At 40.9% G+C, this 18901-nt stretch overlaps 1 protein-coding gene across 3 annotated transcripts in view; it reads left to right on the top strand.

The window, feature by feature from the left end:
• The window catches only part of SLC37A3 (solute carrier family 37 member 3), a 60525-nt gene that overhangs the window by 20402 nt on the left and 21222 nt on the right, over positions 1-18901 (top strand). For all 3 annotated transcript variants that reach the window (XM_012768000.3, XM_076006657.1, XM_076006658.1), the window contains exons 4-6: positions 10484-10576; positions 12258-12341; positions 14261-14406. In XM_012768000.3, the coding sequence (XP_012623454.1) occupies positions 10484-10576; positions 12258-12341; positions 14261-14406 (323 nt within the window). The remainder of the gene's footprint in view (positions 1-10483; positions 10577-12257; positions 12342-14260; positions 14407-18901) is intronic.

The following is an 18901-nucleotide window of genomic DNA, read 5'->3' as shown; positions in this document are numbered from 1 at the left end:
GTACATTGGAGGAGGGTTGGAAGGAGAGGTACTGGAGACTACAGGATACCCCACGTGAGGAGGTTGCGGAGGAGAACTGGAAGCAGAGACCTCCCAAGTAGCCTGGAAACCAGTGGCAAGGGTAGGTGGAGCAGTTAACTCTCCCCCTCCCTTGCATCTCGGACTGCTGATGGGCTCCCCAGCGGTTGGAAAGACCTGCGGACACCAGCCCAGAGATGGCCACCACCAGGGATGGGTAAGCTGTAGCAGACGTGGCACCAGGCTCCCAACTCCTCGGGGCACCTCCATGTGCACGGACCCCAGCCAAGCAGCAGGCACCATATTGCTCCATTCTCCCCTCCCCCTTCCCTATCTGCGGTTGCCAAGAGAGACAATATAACCACCAGCCGTAGGCATCTCCAAGGAATAGGACCTTACCTTTTGGGGCCCTACAGCTGACTGAGGGATACTCAAGATGGTGAGCTCCCTACCCACCAGCCTTCCCAGGTGCTGCCACCCCAGTGATTCCAGAACGGGGCAGACCCAGAGGCTGAGAGACATCAACCCAGCTTGAGTTCCCCCGTGGGTAAACTAGGACTGGCACTCCTCACCTGGGTGGGGTTAGGGATTGAACTCTGGGGCCCAGAGGTCAGACCTGCAGACTAGATCCCGTGCACCCAGGTATCGCATTGCCCGGGGCACAGAAGGGATATTCGTAAACAGCCTGCTGAGGTATGTGTGCCTTTGGGGGCAGATCAGCGTCCTTGAGGATAACCCTCCTCCCAAAGGGGGTCCGTGTGCCCAGCCCAGGCGGCAATCCTGCACAGGGAACCTCCTGGCCAGTATCATAGCCAGGCAAGGCCCAGTGGCGTGAGGTCTGGCCTGCTGGCAGAGGCCCAGGAGTAGCTTCAGAGTTGAGGAGGGTGGAAAGGAGCGAGGCCTGCTTCAGACTGTGGGTCTCAGGCAGTCCCACTCCCACACGCAGACTTTCTGACTGAGTGGGGCCATTCCAGCCTCTCCTTGACAGCTTTTCCCGGAAGCAGAGAACAGAACTTTGACCCCTGCTAACAGCATTTGTAGTGCCTGAGGGCAAGCTTAACCAACCCAGCTCCACCCAGACTCACTCCCAGACCAGCCTTCATTGAGGTGAAGAATAAGGATATGCCTGGAAGTCCGAGGGCCCCACCTACCACCTGAGGCACTAGAGTGCCTCTCTAGAGGAACAAGAGCTAGTTACAGGACCCTAAAACAATATTGTAGCCTGCTTCTCCGAGCAGCGACACCTGCTGACAGGGAGGACATTCTGCACACCCTTTTCACGGCATCTACTGACTCATAATACAGGGTGTGGTCAAATCTCACCCAAAACACCACTTACTGGCTCAGAGACTAAATAGGGTGTGTCATTATCCAAACAAAAACCTAAAGGCAAGAAGCAACAACTGTTCCAGATGGGAAGAAATCAGCAAAGGAACTCTGGAAATAAGAACCAAACGGAAAGCCCACCCCCAAAGAGGAGCACTAGCCCCTTAGAAATGGACACGAACAAAAATCAGACCATTAAAATGACAGAAGAGGAATTTCGAACATGGATCGTAAGAAAATTCAACGACTTGCAGGAACAACTGGTTAACCAACACAAAGAAAACGCAAAAAGATCCCAGGACTTGGAACAAAAATTCACTAAAGAAATTGAAACAATGAAGAAAAGTCTAACCGCACTCCTGGAAGTGAAGAATCAATTCAGGGAACTACAAAACACAGTGGAAAGCCTCAAGAACAGGGTAGATCAAACAGAAGAAAGAATCTCAGAGATTGAAGATAATACTTTCCAATTAAATAAATCAGTCACAGAGGTAGAGCAGAGAAGAGTAAAGAGCAAAGCCTACAAGAGATGTGGGATTATGTGAAGAAACCTAATGTGAGGGTCATAGGGTTACCAGAGGGGAAGAAGAAAACACTCAAGGGTTGGACAAGCTGTTTGAAGATATAATAGAGGAAAATTTCCCAGGCTTGGCTAAAAATCTCCAGATACAAGTTCAAGGAGCTCAAAGGACCCCTGGGAGATTCAATGCAAACAGGAAGACATCATGACACACAGTCATCAGACTGACCAAAATATCAACAAAAGGCCCTTCTATGAGCTGTAAGATGAAAGAAGCAAGTAACATACAAAGGAAAGCCAATCGGAATAACGCCAGACTTCTCTACTGAAACTTTACAAGCAAGGAGGGACTGGGGCCCCATTCTCACTCCTCTGAAATACAATAATGCCCAGCCTAGAATCTTATTCTGTGCAAAGCTAAGTTTTGTTTATGAAGGAGAAATCAAGACATTCTCAGATAAGCAAAGACTAAGGGAATTCACCAAGACAAGCCTAGCCCATCAAGAAGTACTCAAAACTGTGCTACCCATGGATCAGCACAATAAACACTCAGAATGTAAATCTACTCAAAGCTAAAGATCAAAGTCTAGATACTACAGTGGCTCAAGAGAGAAAACAAAGCAACAGGCCGAGCGCAGTGGCTCACGCCTGTAATCCTAGCAATCTGGGAGGACGAGGTGGGTGGATTGCTCAAGGTCAGGAGTTCAAAACCAGCCTGAGCGAGACCCCGTCTCTACTAAAAATAGAAAGAAACTAATTGACCAACTAAAAATATATATATACAAAAAATTAGCTGGGCATGGGGGCGCATGCCTCTAGTCCCAGCTACTTGGGAGGCTGAGACAGTAGGATCACTTGAGCCCAGGAGATTGAGGTTGCTGTGAGCTAGGCTGACGCCATGGCACTCACTCTAGCCTGAGGAACAAAATGAGACTCTGTCTCAAAAGAAAAAAAAAAAAAGCAACAAAGTTCAACCCAACCTAATGAACAGAAATCTGCCCCACCCATCAGTTATCTCAGTAAATGTAAATGGCTTGAACTCCCCACTCAAGAGACATAGGCTGGCCGAATGGATAAAAAAACACAAGCCAAGTATCTGCTGCCTTCAGGAAACACATCTAACCTGCAAGGATGCAGTTAGACTAAAGGTAAAGGGGTGGAGAACAATATTTCAAGCAAATGGAAGCCAAAAGAAAGCTGGCATGGCGGTGCTGATTACATAACTTAGCTTTTAAATCAACAAAAGTAATAAAAGACAAAGGTCACTATATAATGGTGAAGGGTACAGTTCAACAAGAAGACATAAGAATTCTAAATATATATGCACCCAACCTTGGTGCACCCAGATTCATAAAGGAAACTCTAATCTAAACAAATGGATAAACAACAATACCATAATAGTCGGAGATTTAACACCCCACTGACAGCACAGGGCGGATCCTTCAAACAAAAAATCAACAAATAATGGACTTAAACAGAACTCTAGAACAAATGGGCCTGACTGACATTTACAGGACATTCTACCCCAAAACCACTGAATATACGTTCTTCTCATCAGCTCATGGGTCATTCTCTAAGATTGACTATATCCTAGGACACAAAGCATGTTTCAAACAATTTTAAAAAACAGAAATTATACTATGTATCTTTTCAGACCACAGTGGAATAAATGTAGATATCAATCCTAACAGGAGTTCTCATTTCTACATAAAATCATGGAAACTAAACAACCTTCTGCTGAATGATCACTTCATAAATGAGGAAATCAAGATGGAAATCAAAAGATTCTTTAAACTAAATGACAAAGGAGACACAAGTTACCAAAACCTGTGGGACACAGCTATAGCAGTCCTGAGAGAAAAGTTTATTTCCATAAATGCCTATATCCAAAAGTCTGAAAGATCACAGACAACCTAATGAATTGTCTGAAAGAGCTGAAGAAAGAAGAACAGACCAACCCCAAATCCAGTAGAATAAGTGAAATCATTAAGATCAAATCAGAACTAAATGAAATTGACAACAGGGAAACCACACAGAAGATTAATAAAACAAAAAATTGGTTCTTTGAAAAATAAAATTGACACACCTTTGACTAGACTAATGAAAAGCAGAAGAGAAATATCTCTAATAAGCTCCATCAGGAAGAATAATGGAGAAATTACAACCGATGACTCAGAGATATAAGATATAATTTATGACTACTACAAAAACCTCTATGCACACAAACTGGAAAATGTGGAGGAAATGGACAATTTCTTAGAAACACACAGCCTCCCTAGGCTCAACCAGGAAGAAATAGAATTCCTGAACAGACCAATATCTAGTACTGAAATTGAAACACCAATAAAAAACCTTCCTACAAAGAAAACTCCTGGACCAGATGGTTTCACACCTGAATTTTACCCACACCTACAAGGAAGAACTGGTGCCTATCCTGCAGAAATTATTCCACAACATCGAAAAGGACAGAATCTTCTGCAACACATTTTATGAAGTGAACATAACCCTGATAACAAAACCAGAAAAGGATGCAACAAAAAAAGAAAACTACAGACCAATATCCCTTATGAATTATAGATGCTAAAATTCTCAACAAAATTCTAGCCAATCGAATGTAGTTGCTTGCCAAGAAAATAATCCATCACAACCGGTGGGCTTCATCCCAGGGATGCAGGGATGGTTCAACATACACAAATCCATAAATGTAATTCACCATATAAACAGAAGCAAAAACAAAGACCATATGATCCTCTCATTAGACGCAGAGAAAGCATTTGACAATATTCAACACCCTTTTATGATAGAACGCGCAAGAAAATAGGCATAGACAGGCTTACCTAAAAATGATTCAAGCCATATATGACAAACCCACAGCCAGTATCATATTGAATGGGGAAAAATTGAAAGCATTCCCACTTAGAACTGGAACAAGACAAGGTTGCCCACTATCTCCACTTCTACTCAACATAGTGCTGGAAGTCCTTGCTACAGCATTCAGACAAGAGAGCGGAATTAAGGGCATCCACATGGGAGCAGATGAGATCAAACTCTCACTCTTTGCTGATGACATGATATTATACCTAGAAAACCCCAAGGATTCAACCAAGAGACTCCTTGAACTGATAAATGAATTTGGTAAAGTCTCAGAATACAAAATCAATACACAGAAATCAGAGGCATTCATATATGCCAACAACAGTACAAGTAAGAACCTAATTACAGACTCAATTCCCTTCAAAATAGCAACAAAGAAAATAAAGTACCTAGGAATATATTTAAGGAGGTAAAAGACCTCTACAGGGAGAACTATGAAACACTGAGGAAAGAAATAGGAGAGGATGTAAACAGGTGGAAGAATATACCATGCTCATGGGTTGGCAGAATCAACATTGTTAAAATGTCTATACTACCCAAAGTGACCTACAGAGTCAATGCAATCCCTATCAAAATACCATCATCATTTTTTACAGATATAGAAATAATAGTTTTACACTTGGTATGGAACCAGAGAGACTCTGTATAGCAAAGTCAATCCTAGGCAATAGAAACAAAATAGGTATCAATTTACCAGACTTCCAACTATTCTACAAGGCTATAGTAATTAAAACAGCTTTTTATTGGCACAAGAACAGGGACATTGACCAGTGGAACAGAACAGAGAACCCAGATATAAAACCATCCTCACATAGCCAACTAACCTTTGACAAAGCAGACAAAAACATACGCTGGGGAGAGGAATCCTTATTCAATAAATGGTGCTGGGAAAACTGGGTAGCCACATGTAGAAGACTGAAACAGGACCCACACCTTTCACCTCTCACAAAAATCAACTCATGCTGGGTAACAGACTTGAACATTAGTTGTGAAACTATTAGAATTCTAGAGGAAAATGTTGGAAATACTCTTCTAGACATTGGTCTAGGCAAAGAATTTATGAAGACGACCCCAAAGGCAATCACAGCAGCAACAAAAATAAATGGGACCTGATCAAATTAGAAAGCTTCCGCACAAGCAAAGAAACTGTCAAGAGAGCAAACAGATAACCTACAGAATGGAGGAAAAATTTTGCAAGCTACACATTTGATAAAGGGCTGATAACTAGAATCTATTTAGAATTCAGGAAAATCAGCAAGAAAAAATCAAACAACCCTATCAAAAAATGGGCAAAGGACATGAACAGAAACTTCTCAAAAGAAGACAGAATAATGGCCAACAAACATATGAAAAAATGCTCAACATCTCTAATCATCAGGGAAATGCAAATCAAAACCACAATGAGATATCACTTAACTCCAGTGAGAATGGCCTTTATCAAAAAGTCCCCAAACAATAAATGTTGGCGTGGATGTGGAGAGATAGGAACACTCCTACACTGCTGGTGGGACTGCAAACTAGTTCAACCTCTGTGGAAAGCAATATGGAGATACCTTAAAGTGATACAAGTAGATCTACCATTTGATGCAGCAATTCCACTACTGGGCATCTACCCAAAAGATCAAAAGTGACTTTATGAAAAAGATACCTGCACTCGAATGTTTATAGCAGCACAATTCACAATTGCAAAGATGTGGAAACAACCCGAGTGCCCATCAATTCATAAGTGGATTAATAAAATGTGGTATATGTATACACCATGGAGTACTGTTCAGCTTTAAGAAACAATGGTAATATAGCACTACTTGTGTTTTCCTGGATAGAGCTGGAACCCATTCTACTAAGTGAGGTATCTCAAGAGTGGAAAAACAAGCACAACATGTACTCACCAGCAAATTATTATTAATGGATCAGTACCTAAGTGGACATATAGGAAAACATTTATCAAGTGTCGGGTGGGTGGGAGAGGGGAGGAGGGGCTGGGTATATAAAAACACAATGAGTGAGATGTGCAACGTTTTGGGGATGGTCACACTTGAAGCTCTTACTTGAGGATGGAGGGGGACATTGGCAATATATGTAACCTTAACATTTGTACCCCCATAATATGCTGAAAAAAATTTTACAAAAAAAAAGAAACAAGACAAAATGTCTACTCTCAATGTCTACTTTCAAGACAAAATGTCTATTTCTATTCAATATCGTTACTAGAGGTTCTAAGCACTGTAATCAGAGACAGAAAAAAGAAGTAAAAAGCATCCAGATTGGAAAGGAAGAAGTAAGACCATCTCTACTCACAGACAACATGATCATCTATGTAGGAAATCCAATTGATTTTATTAGAACTAATATGTGAATTTTAGAAAGATAAATGAAAACCAATTGTATTTATATATAGTAGTAAAGAACTAGAACTTGACATTTTATTTATTTATTTATTTATTTTTGATACAGAGTCTTGCTTTGTTGCCCAGGCTAAAGTGAGTGCTGTGGCATCAGCCTAGCTCACAGCAACCTCAATCTTCTGGGCTCAAGCAATCCTGCTGCCTTAGCCTCCCGAGTAGCTGGGACTACAGGCATGCGCCACCATGCCCGGCTAATTTTTCTATATATATATTAGTTGGCCAATTAATTTCTTTCTATTTTTAGTAGAGTCGGAGTTTCTCTCTTGCTCAGGCTGGTTTTGAACTCCTGACCTCAAGCAATCCGCCCGCCTCGGCCTCCCATAGCTCTAGGATTATAGGCGTGAGCCACCGCACCTGGCCTAAAACTTAAAATTTTAAAAGCTTCAAAATTTACAGTAGCATAAAAAATATGAAATACTTAGGGATAAATGTGATAAATGATATGAAAGATGAACACATTGAAAATTGAGAGAAAGAACACATAAACATATGGAGAGATATACCTAGTTCATGGATGGGAGGATTTAATATTATCAAGATGCTGTGGTATGCAAAATAATGGTACCCTAAAGATTTCTGTGCTCTAATACCTGGAACCTATGAATATGTTTACATGGGGAAAGGGCTCTGCACATGTGATTTAGTTAAAGATCTTGAGATGGGGAAGTTATCCTGGATTATCCAGGGGATTCCATTATAATTACGAGGGTCCTTATAAGGGAAAGAGGGGTGCAGAAAGAGAGAAGGAAAAGTGACTGCTGGCATTGAATATGGAAGGCAGGTGGCTAAGGAATGCAGGCAGCCTCTACATGTTAGACAAGGCAAGAAATGAATTATTGAGTCTCCACAAGGAATGTAGCCCTACTGAAATGTTGATTTTAGCCCCATAAAACTCATTTCACACATCTGACCTCTAGACTATAAGTTAATTAATTTGTGTGGTTTTAAGCCACTAAGTCTGTTAGTTTGCTATAGCAGCAGCAATAGAAACTAGTACAGATGTTCTCCCCAAGTTGACTATCCAGTCCCAATCAAAATTCTAAAATTTTAATTGAAATTAACAAGCTAATTTTAAAATTCGTATGGAAATCCAAGGGTTCAGAGGAGACCATATAGCAAGCATTTAAGCCAATGAGTTAATAAGAGAATACCTATGTACTGATTCCTTGTATAAGTAATTTGGGAAAGAAAAAAACATAGAAGGAAAACCTCTGACCTTGAGCTTCATTCATTCATTCAACAAATATTTATTGAGTACCTTCTACATGCCCAGCATTATTCTAGATGTGATACATCATTGAACAAAACAAAGGTCCCTGCCTTAATGGAGCTAACGTGGGATAGCCACGCAGAGAGCAAGAGTACAGACAAGAATAAACAATAAACATAATTAGTGACATACTAAAGGTGGGGTGGTGGGAGCTGTCCACCCCAGGTGCAGGCAATAAAGGAATACTTGGTCTGTAGAGAATGTATAAAGCATAATAACACTGACAAATCAATCTTGCTTTGTATCACCACCATGTACCAGCAGTTCTAAACAATGTCAGTAATAAAATGCTCCATCCTGAAAAAAATCTTCTGTTGGTGTAAGTTCTAAATAATTACTATAGTTACTGCTGAGTTATTTTCTTTTTTTAGAGACACAGTCCTGCTTTGTCACCTAGAGTGAATTTCGGATAGAGTGCAGTGGACCATCAGAGCTCATTGTAACCTTGAACTCCTGGGCTCAAGCAATCCTCCCATCTCTGCCTTCCAAAGTGCTGGGATTATGGGCATGAGCCACTGAGTCTGGCCATGAGTTTAAATAATACACATGCAAGCTTCAAATTATCAGGTTTTTATTATTTATTCTTAAATAAACTGTTTTCCACACAGAAGTTCACTGGGACAACTTCTAGTTAGAGCTGGCCCCCATACATGCAGACTTAGCCACAGACATACATACACTAAGGGTAGTCCTCATTGCTTTGTTATACTCTGAGGCTGCTGAATATGAAATTCTTATTTCTATCACTTTCTTAGGATGCAGTTCGCTTCTCCAACCCTGTGGTACTACATTCTTCTGCATTTAAATGGTAGATTCAGAAGAAACAAAGATCGTACCATGATTATAAAGACCAGAGACAGAACTTGAGTTATTCCAATCCTGTCATTTTATAGGACCTTTGGTATTTATAGTTGTGTTTAAAATTTAAAACAATCAAATATAAACAGCAAGATGTAACATTTTTGTTTAGTAAGTTAAAATTTAGCTTACACTGAGAATATTTTACTAAATTTGAACAATATCTTTAACATGAAAAGTTATTCTTTTTAAATTGTTAAATGTTCAAAGCTAAGCATAAAAGAGAATAAAACATAGCAGTAATTTTACCAGTAGTTACTTAAATTGTACCTTTTGTTTTTTTGTTTTGTTTTTTTTGAGACAGAGTCTCGCTTTGTTGCCCAGGCTAGAGTGAGTGCCGTGGTGTCAGCCTAGCTCACAGCAACCTCAAACTCCTGGGCTCAAGCAATCCTCCTGCCTCAGCCTCCCAAGTAGCTGGGATTACAGGCGTGTGCCACCATGCCCGGCTAATTTTTTGTATATATATTTTTAGTTGGTCAATTAAATTCTTTCTATTTTTAGTAGAGATGGGGTCTTGCTCAGGCTGGTTTCGAACTCCTGACCTGGAGCAATCCGCCCGCCTCGGCCTCCCAGAGTGCTAGGATTACAGGCGCAAGCCACCATGCCCAGCCAAATTGTACCTTTTGGAAGTGTTCAGTTTTCCTTAAAAAATTCACTTATTAGTTAATGGACAATTAATTACATAGAACATCAGTCTATAACTGGAGTATCAAAGTTCAAACAGTTAACTAGACATAAAAGCAATTGGCTTAATAGTTGTGGGTTTTTTCCTGCTTTACACTGTAATGTGTCTTTTCTATTTATTTATTTAACTAGCATGATTATAATAAAGCTCAATAAAAGAATTTTTGTCTGAAAAAAATAATAAAAGCAAAAAATAAGTACACTAGTTAAGAACTTTCTAAATGCATTTGAAGTAAAAGTTGGTTTTTAGGCCCAGTCTGGTAGCTTATACCTATAAATCCTAGTGCTTTGGGAGGCCAAAACAGGAGGCTTGCTTGAGCCCCTGAGTTGGATGTTGCAGTGAGCAATGATGATGCCACTGCACTCTAGCCCTCACGACAGAGTTAGACTCTATCTAAAAAAAAAAAAAAAAAAAAAGTTGGTTTTTACCATTACTATTCTTTTCAAAGTGTTTGTGAAGGGGATTTGAGAAACAAAGCACTGACAGATACCAACAGGGACCGACTTGTTCTTGTTGCATTTCTGTAGATCTGGAGCAGCAACCATTTGTTTCCCAGTGCAGAGGAAGCCACCCTTTTCCTTGGAACCCTGGATACTATTTTCCTCTTCTCCTATGCTGTGGTAAGTTTTATAATTCTAGGGTTTTAAGTTGAGGAAAAATGTAAACCTTATGAAGTTTGTCAGGGATTTTGAATTTGCTGACTGAGGAGGAGTTTTGGTGTTTCTGAAGTGTATATTTCTTGTCCTTTCCATTCATTCATTTGAGCATCTAGCAGGTGTCAATGGGAATTTATCTTGAACAACACAAAAAATCTCTACCTTTATTTATTTATTTATTTTTTAAATCTAGGGGGTTTTTTTGTTTTCTTTTTTGAGACAGAGTCTCACTTTGTTGCCCAGGCTAGAGTGAGTGCCGTGGTGTCAGCTTAGCTCAGAGTAACCTCAAACTCCTGGGCTCAAGCAATCCTCCTGCCTCAGCCTCCCAAGTAGCTGAAACTACAGGCATGCACCACCATGCCTGGCTAATTTTTTCTCTATATATTAGTTGGTCAATTAATTTCTTTCTATTTATAGTGGAGATGGGGCCTCGCTGTTGCTCAGGTTGGTTTTGAACTCCTGACCTCAACCAATCCGCCTACCTCGGCCTCCCAGAGTGCTAGGATTACAGGCGTGAGCCACTGCGCCCGGCCAAAAAATCTCTACCTTTATAAAGCTTATGTTTACAAAATGCTAAAAATAAATACATTATATTTTTGAAGGTGATAGGTGCTATGGATAAAAATAGAGCAGAGACGGGGGACTAAATAGGCCTGGGGGAGGGTGGCTCGTCATTTTAAGTAGAAGGCTGGAGAGGACAGCCTGATGGAAGGGTGTTTGGAGTGGAGAGCTGAGGTAGATCAGTGTGGCTGGAACAGAGTTGTTGGGAGGGAGTCCTAGAGGCAATGGGCTCAGATTGGTAGGGATTTGGTGCCTTTGTCAGGGCTCTGGCTTTAACCCTGAGTGAGATGATAACAAGGCAGAAACATTTATGATGACATCACATAGATTTTCTCTGATATAGAGATAGACAATTTATTAGAAAAACCTGGTCCTATCTGAATTTCAGCTTTTGAGTCAAGACATTTAATTCACTTTATGTATTTATGGAAGAAAACTAAACTGTGTTGCCTTTAAGGTCTTCAGTCTCTCTTCATGCCATGATCTTAGCATTTTAATTCCTGCTACTCAGTGGGAGGGAGAGCAGGAGGCAGAACGTGTGTACCTGTCTCCAACTAATTATTGTCTCTGCCTCCCTACTCTTCCTGCCTGGGGATATCATCAAACCCAAGGGTCAGATTAAATAGGCAGCAAGTGTGCCCTAGAAGCTTCTGTTCCACTTCTTACAAGGTCGGAACTGAAAATGCAGGACATGTGGTAACAGCTTAACTCAGAATGCAAATGGCTAAGAGGAATCCCTTTGGGAAAGTTTGTTACTGATGTTTAGGAATCAGTCTGTTCTAGAAAATGAAATATATTCGTGTGTTTTTGTTTTATTAGAGTCATTTTTTTTTTCCATTTAGGAAATCAAGTAAAACCAAAGTTTGCTCTGAATTGTGGTGTGTTTGCAGTACAAGTGTGCAGAAGCCCATTGCCATTTCATGAAACATTTGTGAAACTCATATAGACAGCTAGTTTAGGCATGTGAATAAAATTGAATTTTAAATCTCAGTGTTTGTTTGCCTCATTTGCTTTGTAATGCATGTTACTTTTTTCAGACTGTGTTATTATTTTGAGCTGTAAAAATAAAATGCTTCCTTTTTAGGGCCTTTTCATCAGTGGCATCATTGGGGATCGGCTGAATTTACGATGGGTTCTGTCTTTTGGCATGTGCTCTTCTGCATTAGTGGTAAGTTGGAAAGGTCTTATAATTACTTTTTTATTTTGGTCAGGTATTTTAGAGTGCAAGTAATCCCCCTACTTCTCTATGTAGGATAGAATAGTAAAATTCTTAGTGTTCTAATCCTTTGTTTGCCTTTTCACTTAGGTCTTTTTAAAGTATGATTCTCATTAGGTCCCTTCCTTGACTGTCAGGCACTAGCAGTCTAATAAATAGGCTGAATAAGTAGCATGGCATTCAGTGCTCTCTGGAACCTGGTCCCAGTCTGCCTTTACAATCATATTTGTCACTCAGCTTCTCTCCTTTGTTTTGGCCAAACCAGACTACTTTCTGTGCCCCTAACATTCTGCTCCCTTCTACCTCAGTGCTTTTGTTCCTGCTGTTCTTCCTGCCTTAAATGGCCTTTTCAGCTCTCCGTAGACCACTTTACTATCTCCTTCAAGTCATTGGCCAAGTGACACCTCTTTTAGAATGCCTGACCTTACCGACCTCACTTCTAGAAGTAATCAGTTATTCCCTGTTCTGAGCTCCTATGCCTGTGTATCTTTGCAGGCACTTGAAATTACTGCTTAGCCTGGTTATTTCTGTTTCAGTCCTGCTTTCCCCAGGAGTGGGTAGCATGATGGTTAAGATCACAGATTCCCTAGACCAGGACAGCCTGGGTTTCTGTTCCTCTTCTGCAGTTTCCTTGCTTATGATTTCTCCATGCTTCACCTTCTTCATTTGCAAAAGAAGATATGCATGTTACCTTCTCCTAGGGTTGTAGTGAGGATTTACATGAGTTTGTATGTGTGAGGCATTTGGAATAATGCCTGGCGTAGTAAGTGCTATGTAGGACAAGGTCCTTATCTCCTTCATCTTTATTTACTGGCTTCTAGTAAGGAATTTTTGTTGATTGAATAAAACTATGGAGTTTAGTAAGACCCTGCTTTATTATTGTTTTTCAGTGTCTGCCATTTGAGTGCAGGAAAAACCTTTTTTCCTTGAAATTTTAGAGATTGGAACACTTTTTTTATTTATAAGCTGCTTGCCCACACACATATATACATATTATTTTTAAACCTGTACATATACTTCTTTTATATATATACTTTAAAAAATTGAAGTATGTATATAAACTCACCCTCTTCAGTATATAGTTCTGAACTGAATTTCAACTAAGTGAGTATGGTCATGTAACTACCCCCCCTTTCCCTGCCTCTGGCAACCACTGACCGTTTTTCTGTTCTTACAGTTTTACTTATTTTAGAATGTCTTATAACTGGAACCAGATAGTATCATACATACTATTTTTTAATCATGTGGAGTATTCCTGAAATAGACTTTGACTGCAAATAAAATGTCCACTTAAGCAAAATGCCTGGAGAAAAGCAGCCACTTGATGAAAGCTACTAAATGATTGAGCAGATCACAAGTTAGATTGCATTACCCTAATCAACTTAGCTACAGTCCTGACAGTGACTAGCACTTACCCGGTACCTTCACCCAGGGCAGCGGCTGGTGCTGTCTAGAGGGGTTTCCCACATGGGCTCCTTTGGGCCTCACTGCAGCCCTCTGGAGAGTGCCACCCCTCCACACATGCAGTCTGAGAGCAAGGAGGTGGAAAGAGATACAAAATGAGGTAAAAAATGAGGAATTAACTTTTTAGCATTAGAGATACAAACTGGAGGGCTGATAACTTAATGACTTTTATGTTGTTTGACATCTTCGCCTCTCGGGTTAGTCATGATTTGCTGGTTGCCTCCTCATCGCCGGCTCTGAGCAGAAGCATTGTAAGAGTCGGCCACATGTCTCTGAAGCACTTGCTGTTTGAATGTATTCTTCATATAGTCTTTTTGCTCAGAAACTTAAGTGTGGTGGGCAGTTGAGTCTACTAAAAGTATCTATGTGAATGTCACATGTCCCTTTTTATTTCTTCCTTCTCTAAGGTATTTGTCTTTGGCACTGTCACAGAATGGCTGCATTTCTACAACAAATGGCTGTACTGCTGCCTGTGGATTGTGAATGGCCTGCTACAGTCTACTGGTTGGCCCTGTGTGGTTGCTGTTATGGGCAACTGGTTTGGGAAAGCTGGGTATGCCACTTCCTTCCTCTTTGATTTCTCTGGTTAAGTGGTTTAACAGACTTGGATTATTCAGACTTGTCAAAGTCAATTAACTTGATGCCCTAGACACTGCCCACATATTTCTTCTATTTGAGAAAGTCATAATAGTTCAGAGGGAGACAAAGTTTCAACTCAGTGTGTGTTGGAAATGGTATGGACCTTAGGGACACATTTCTAACACCCTGACTGCCATATTCAGATTCTGAGTGTGGGCTAAGGCCGTAGGTCTCTATTTTTTTTTTTTTTTTTTAACTCATGGTCTTTTTAGAGAACATAAAAATCTCATGTACCATTCATCATGTGTCTTCCCTTGGGTTTGCCTTCCCTTCTCATATTGATTGTTTCATATTGTTCTCATATTGACGGGTTTCACTCTGTTGCCTGGGCTAGGGTTCAGGGGTGTCGTCATAGCTCACTGCAACCTCAGATTCCTGGGCTCAGGTTATCCTCCTGCCTCAGCCTCCCTCCCGAGGTTCTGGGACTACAGGCATGTGCTGCCATGCTTGGCTTATTTTTCTATTTTTTGTAGAGACAGTCTCTATATTGCTTAGGCTACTCTCGATCACCTGACCTCAAGCAATCCACTGCCTCAGCCTCTCCAAGTGCTAAGATTATAGGTGTGAGCCACCATGCCTAGCCCTTCCCTTCTCTTTTTTTTTTTTTTTTTGAGACAGAGTCTCGCTTTGTTGTCCAGGCTAGAGTGAGTGCTGTGGCGTCAGCCTAGCTCACAGCAACCTCAAACTCCTGGGCTCGAGTGATCCTTCTGCCTCAGCCTCCCGAGTAGCTGGGACTACAGGCATGCGCCACCATGCCCGGCTAATTTTTTTTTTCTATATATATCAGTTGGCCAATTAATTTCTTTCTATTTATAGTAGAGACGGGGTCTCGCTCTTGCTCAGGCTGGTTTTGAACTCCTGACCTTGAGCAATCCGCCCGCCTCGGCCTCCCAAGAGCTAGGATTACAGGCGTGAGCCACAGCGCCCGGCCCCTTCTCTTTTTTGAGATTTGGTAATCTAATTTAACCTTCTTACATTAAGGATAAGGAAATTGAGGCCAAAAGTTATCCATGTGACTTCCCTAAGGTCATATGACAAGGGCTGTAATAAGATTCAGATGAAGAATGCCAAACTTTGGGGCTTAGTCAAATTGAATATTTTTTACTCTAAAGCTTCAAGTAGTTGTTAGAGACTTTTTTTTTTTTTTTTTTTTTTTTTTTTGAGACAGAGTCTCGCTTTGTTGCCCAGGCTAGAGTGAGTGCCGTGGCGTCAGCCTAGCTCACAGCAACCTCAAACTCCTGGGCTCCAGTGATCCTTCTGCCTCAGCCTCCCGGGTAGCTGGGACTACAGGCATGTGCCACCATGCCCGGCTAATTTTTTTTTTTATATATATCAGTTGGCCAATTAATTTCTTTCTATTTATAGTAGAGACGGGGTCTCGCTCTTGCTCAGGCTGGTTTCGAACTCCTGACCTTGAGCAATCCGCCCGCCTCGGCCTCCCAAGAGCTAGGATTACAGGCGTGAGCCACAGCGCCCGGCCTGTTAGAGACTTTTTATATTTGACTTTGTGTGTGGAGGCTGTGGGGTAAAGATAGGTACCTACTAAAGTGTCCTAGCCACTCAGGAAGAAGAGTCATACTTAATTTATAGGGTGGAAAATAAGTTGAAATAACCAGAGATTTTGTTGTTTATCATTGTTTGCGATACTCTGTTTTCAGGAATGTTATTAATTGGGTTTTTATTATTTTTCCTAGATAAATATGTCATATCAGATGCATATTTATCTCATTGATGTTTCTGTCTTCTTTTTGAATGTTTACTCTTTTATGTGAGGACCAAGGTGTGCACCAGACATGATCCACCCACCTTGGTGTTCAGTGCATGCTCTGGCTGACTCCACTGAGTATTCCAGCTTCACAGTTTCATCTGGGGGTTAGCTTGCTCATTAATGATCTGTAACATTGTGAAAGTTCATCTATAAAATGTCTGTGGTTAGTATAAGCACCGCTTAATAAGAATGCTCTGATTACATTTCAGTGTGCTAGTGATTTCAATTTCACTCTAACTTGAGTGTCACTGCTTAACCACTTTGGTACGAGCGTCGACTATAGTCGATAGCCACAGATGAACCGAGCGTTGACTTTAGCCGACAGCTGTGATATGACTCTTCTGACTTTTCATTTATCAAAATAAAATTGTGAACATTTAAAAATAATGTAATAAAAGCATATATGTATATGTTACCTATTCTGATTTACATTACAAGTAAAGCTGCCTGTAAAGTAAAACAGGCTTTCAGTGCTTTAAAGCTTTCCTCATCACACAAGAGGAAAACAGATTCATCGTCAATGCACGGCACAAACTTCTACGTGCGGACTATGAGTGCAGGCTATGGGCAAGGTTTTGTGGCCAGTGAGCGTGGTACCGAAGTGGTTAACAATTGCATTGTAAAAGGCATTCCCGGCCGGGCGCGGTGGCTCACGCCTGTAATCCTAGCACTCTGGGAGGCCGAGGCGGGCGGATTGCTCAAGGTCAGGAGTTCAAAACCAGCCTGAGCGAGACCCCGTCTCTACCATAAAAATAGAAAGAAATTAATTGGCCAACTAATATATATAATATAAAATCAGCCGGGCATGGTGGCTCGTGCCTGTAGTCCCAGCTACTCGGGAGGCTGAGGCAGGAGGATTGCTTGAGCCCAGGAGTCTGAGGTTGCTGTGAGCGAGGCTGACGCCACGGCACTCTAGCCTGGGCAAGAAAGCGAGACTCTGTCTCAAAAAAAAAAAAAAAAAAAAAAGGCATTCCCCTATGATACTTTAGTTTTTATTTGGAGTAGATGATACTGTCTGCTCATATGCTGTTTTTCATTAAGATTTTTTTTTTTTTTTTTTTTTTTTTGTTTTTTTTTTTTTTGAGACAGAGTCTCACTTTGTTGCCCAGGCTAGAGTGAGTGCCGTGGCGTCAGCCTGGCTCACAGCAACCTCAATCTCCGGGGCTCAGCGATCCTCCTGCCTCAGCCTCCCGAGTAGCTGGGACTACAGGCATGCGCCACCATGCCTGGCTAATTTTTTATATACATATCAGTTGGCCAATTAATTTCTTTCTATTTATAGTAGAGACGGGGTCTCACTCTTGCTCAGGCTGGTTTTGAACTCCTGACCTCGAGCAATCCGCCCGCCTCGGCCTCCCAGAGAGCTAGGATTACAGGCGTGAGCCACCACGCCCGGCTTCATTAAGATTTTTAAGGTAATTTTTTTCCATTCATGATTTTAAAAAAATATACAAAGGATACTTGTTTATTTTAAACAAGCCAGAAAATATAAATGAACAAAGAGAGATAAAGGTTAAACCAACTGAAATCCTGTTACTCAAATATAATTACTAGTTTTAACATGTATCCTTTTAGAGGATTCTGAGCTTTTATAGATTGGATGACACTGGGTCTTTGATAGCAATGACTGAGCAGTCTGCTTCATTATTTCTGTGGCTCAGTGACAAAGAAAAAAGAAAGCCATTACAGTTAAATTTTGAAAGTTTGTTTTTAAACAAATGACACTAGTGAGTGAAATCAAAGTGCACTGCTTTAGACACCGTGGCTTCGTGTGAACTGTAGCAATAAAGGCAGCTTAAAATCACAGTTGATACAAGCCAGTTTTTTCTAAAATCAGGTCTTTGGTCAGTCAGTGTTGTTCAGATCCTGACCTTCTGAGTGTTTCCTCCATGACCCTCTTGATAGGCTTTAAGATTTCATAGTAATTGGGGCATTTTGGAACTGGAAAGGAACTTGGACACTATCTAGTTCAGTTCATTTGTTTTCCAGATGGGAAGAGTTGGGGTCCAGAGAAATTAAGTGTCCTCCTGAGGACATTGCTCCTAAATAGGTGTTACCTTGGATGCATCATGTTGCTGCTCTTGGTTGTCAGGATTGTGTGTGTGTGTGTGTGTGTGTGTGTGTTTGTTTGTTTGTTGTGATCCTCCCTCCTCAGCCTCCCAGAGCGCTAGGATTACAGGCGTGAGCCACCGCACCTGGCCAGGGTTGTGGTTTTCTAAAACAAATTTAAACTAGGCAATAATAATCCTTTCATTTGTATAGCATCAAGCCTTTTCATCTATATTATTGCACCCTATCCTTTGAAGAACACAACTTCTTACAGATGAGAACTCCGAGTCTCATGTGACTTGTATGCAATTACAGTTTCACAAGGGCTCCTCGAACTTTAAAACAGACTTTCCTTTTTACTGTACAGTGTTGTTTCCATATTCATGTCTAAAATTCCTTCTGTCTCAGTGTGGTTAGAAAAATATTTAAAGAGGTAAAAAATGTAAAATAACACAGTTCATTGTTACATATGTCAAATAGAATAAAATCCAAATTTGAACTTAAAAAAATTACCTTAAATTACCTTTCTTAAATCCTTTTTCTTTCACCACCCCTATTAGTATTGTCTGTATTCAGAGCTAATAATTTCTCT

Source organism: Microcebus murinus, chromosome 9 (assembly GCF_040939455.1).
Source record: "Microcebus murinus isolate Inina chromosome 9, M.murinus_Inina_mat1.0, whole genome shotgun sequence".
Taxonomy (NCBI): domain Eukaryota; kingdom Metazoa; phylum Chordata; class Mammalia; order Primates; family Cheirogaleidae; genus Microcebus; species Microcebus murinus.
Note: the sequence above shows the minus strand (reverse complement) of the source record. Positions and strands in the feature narration are given on the sequence as shown.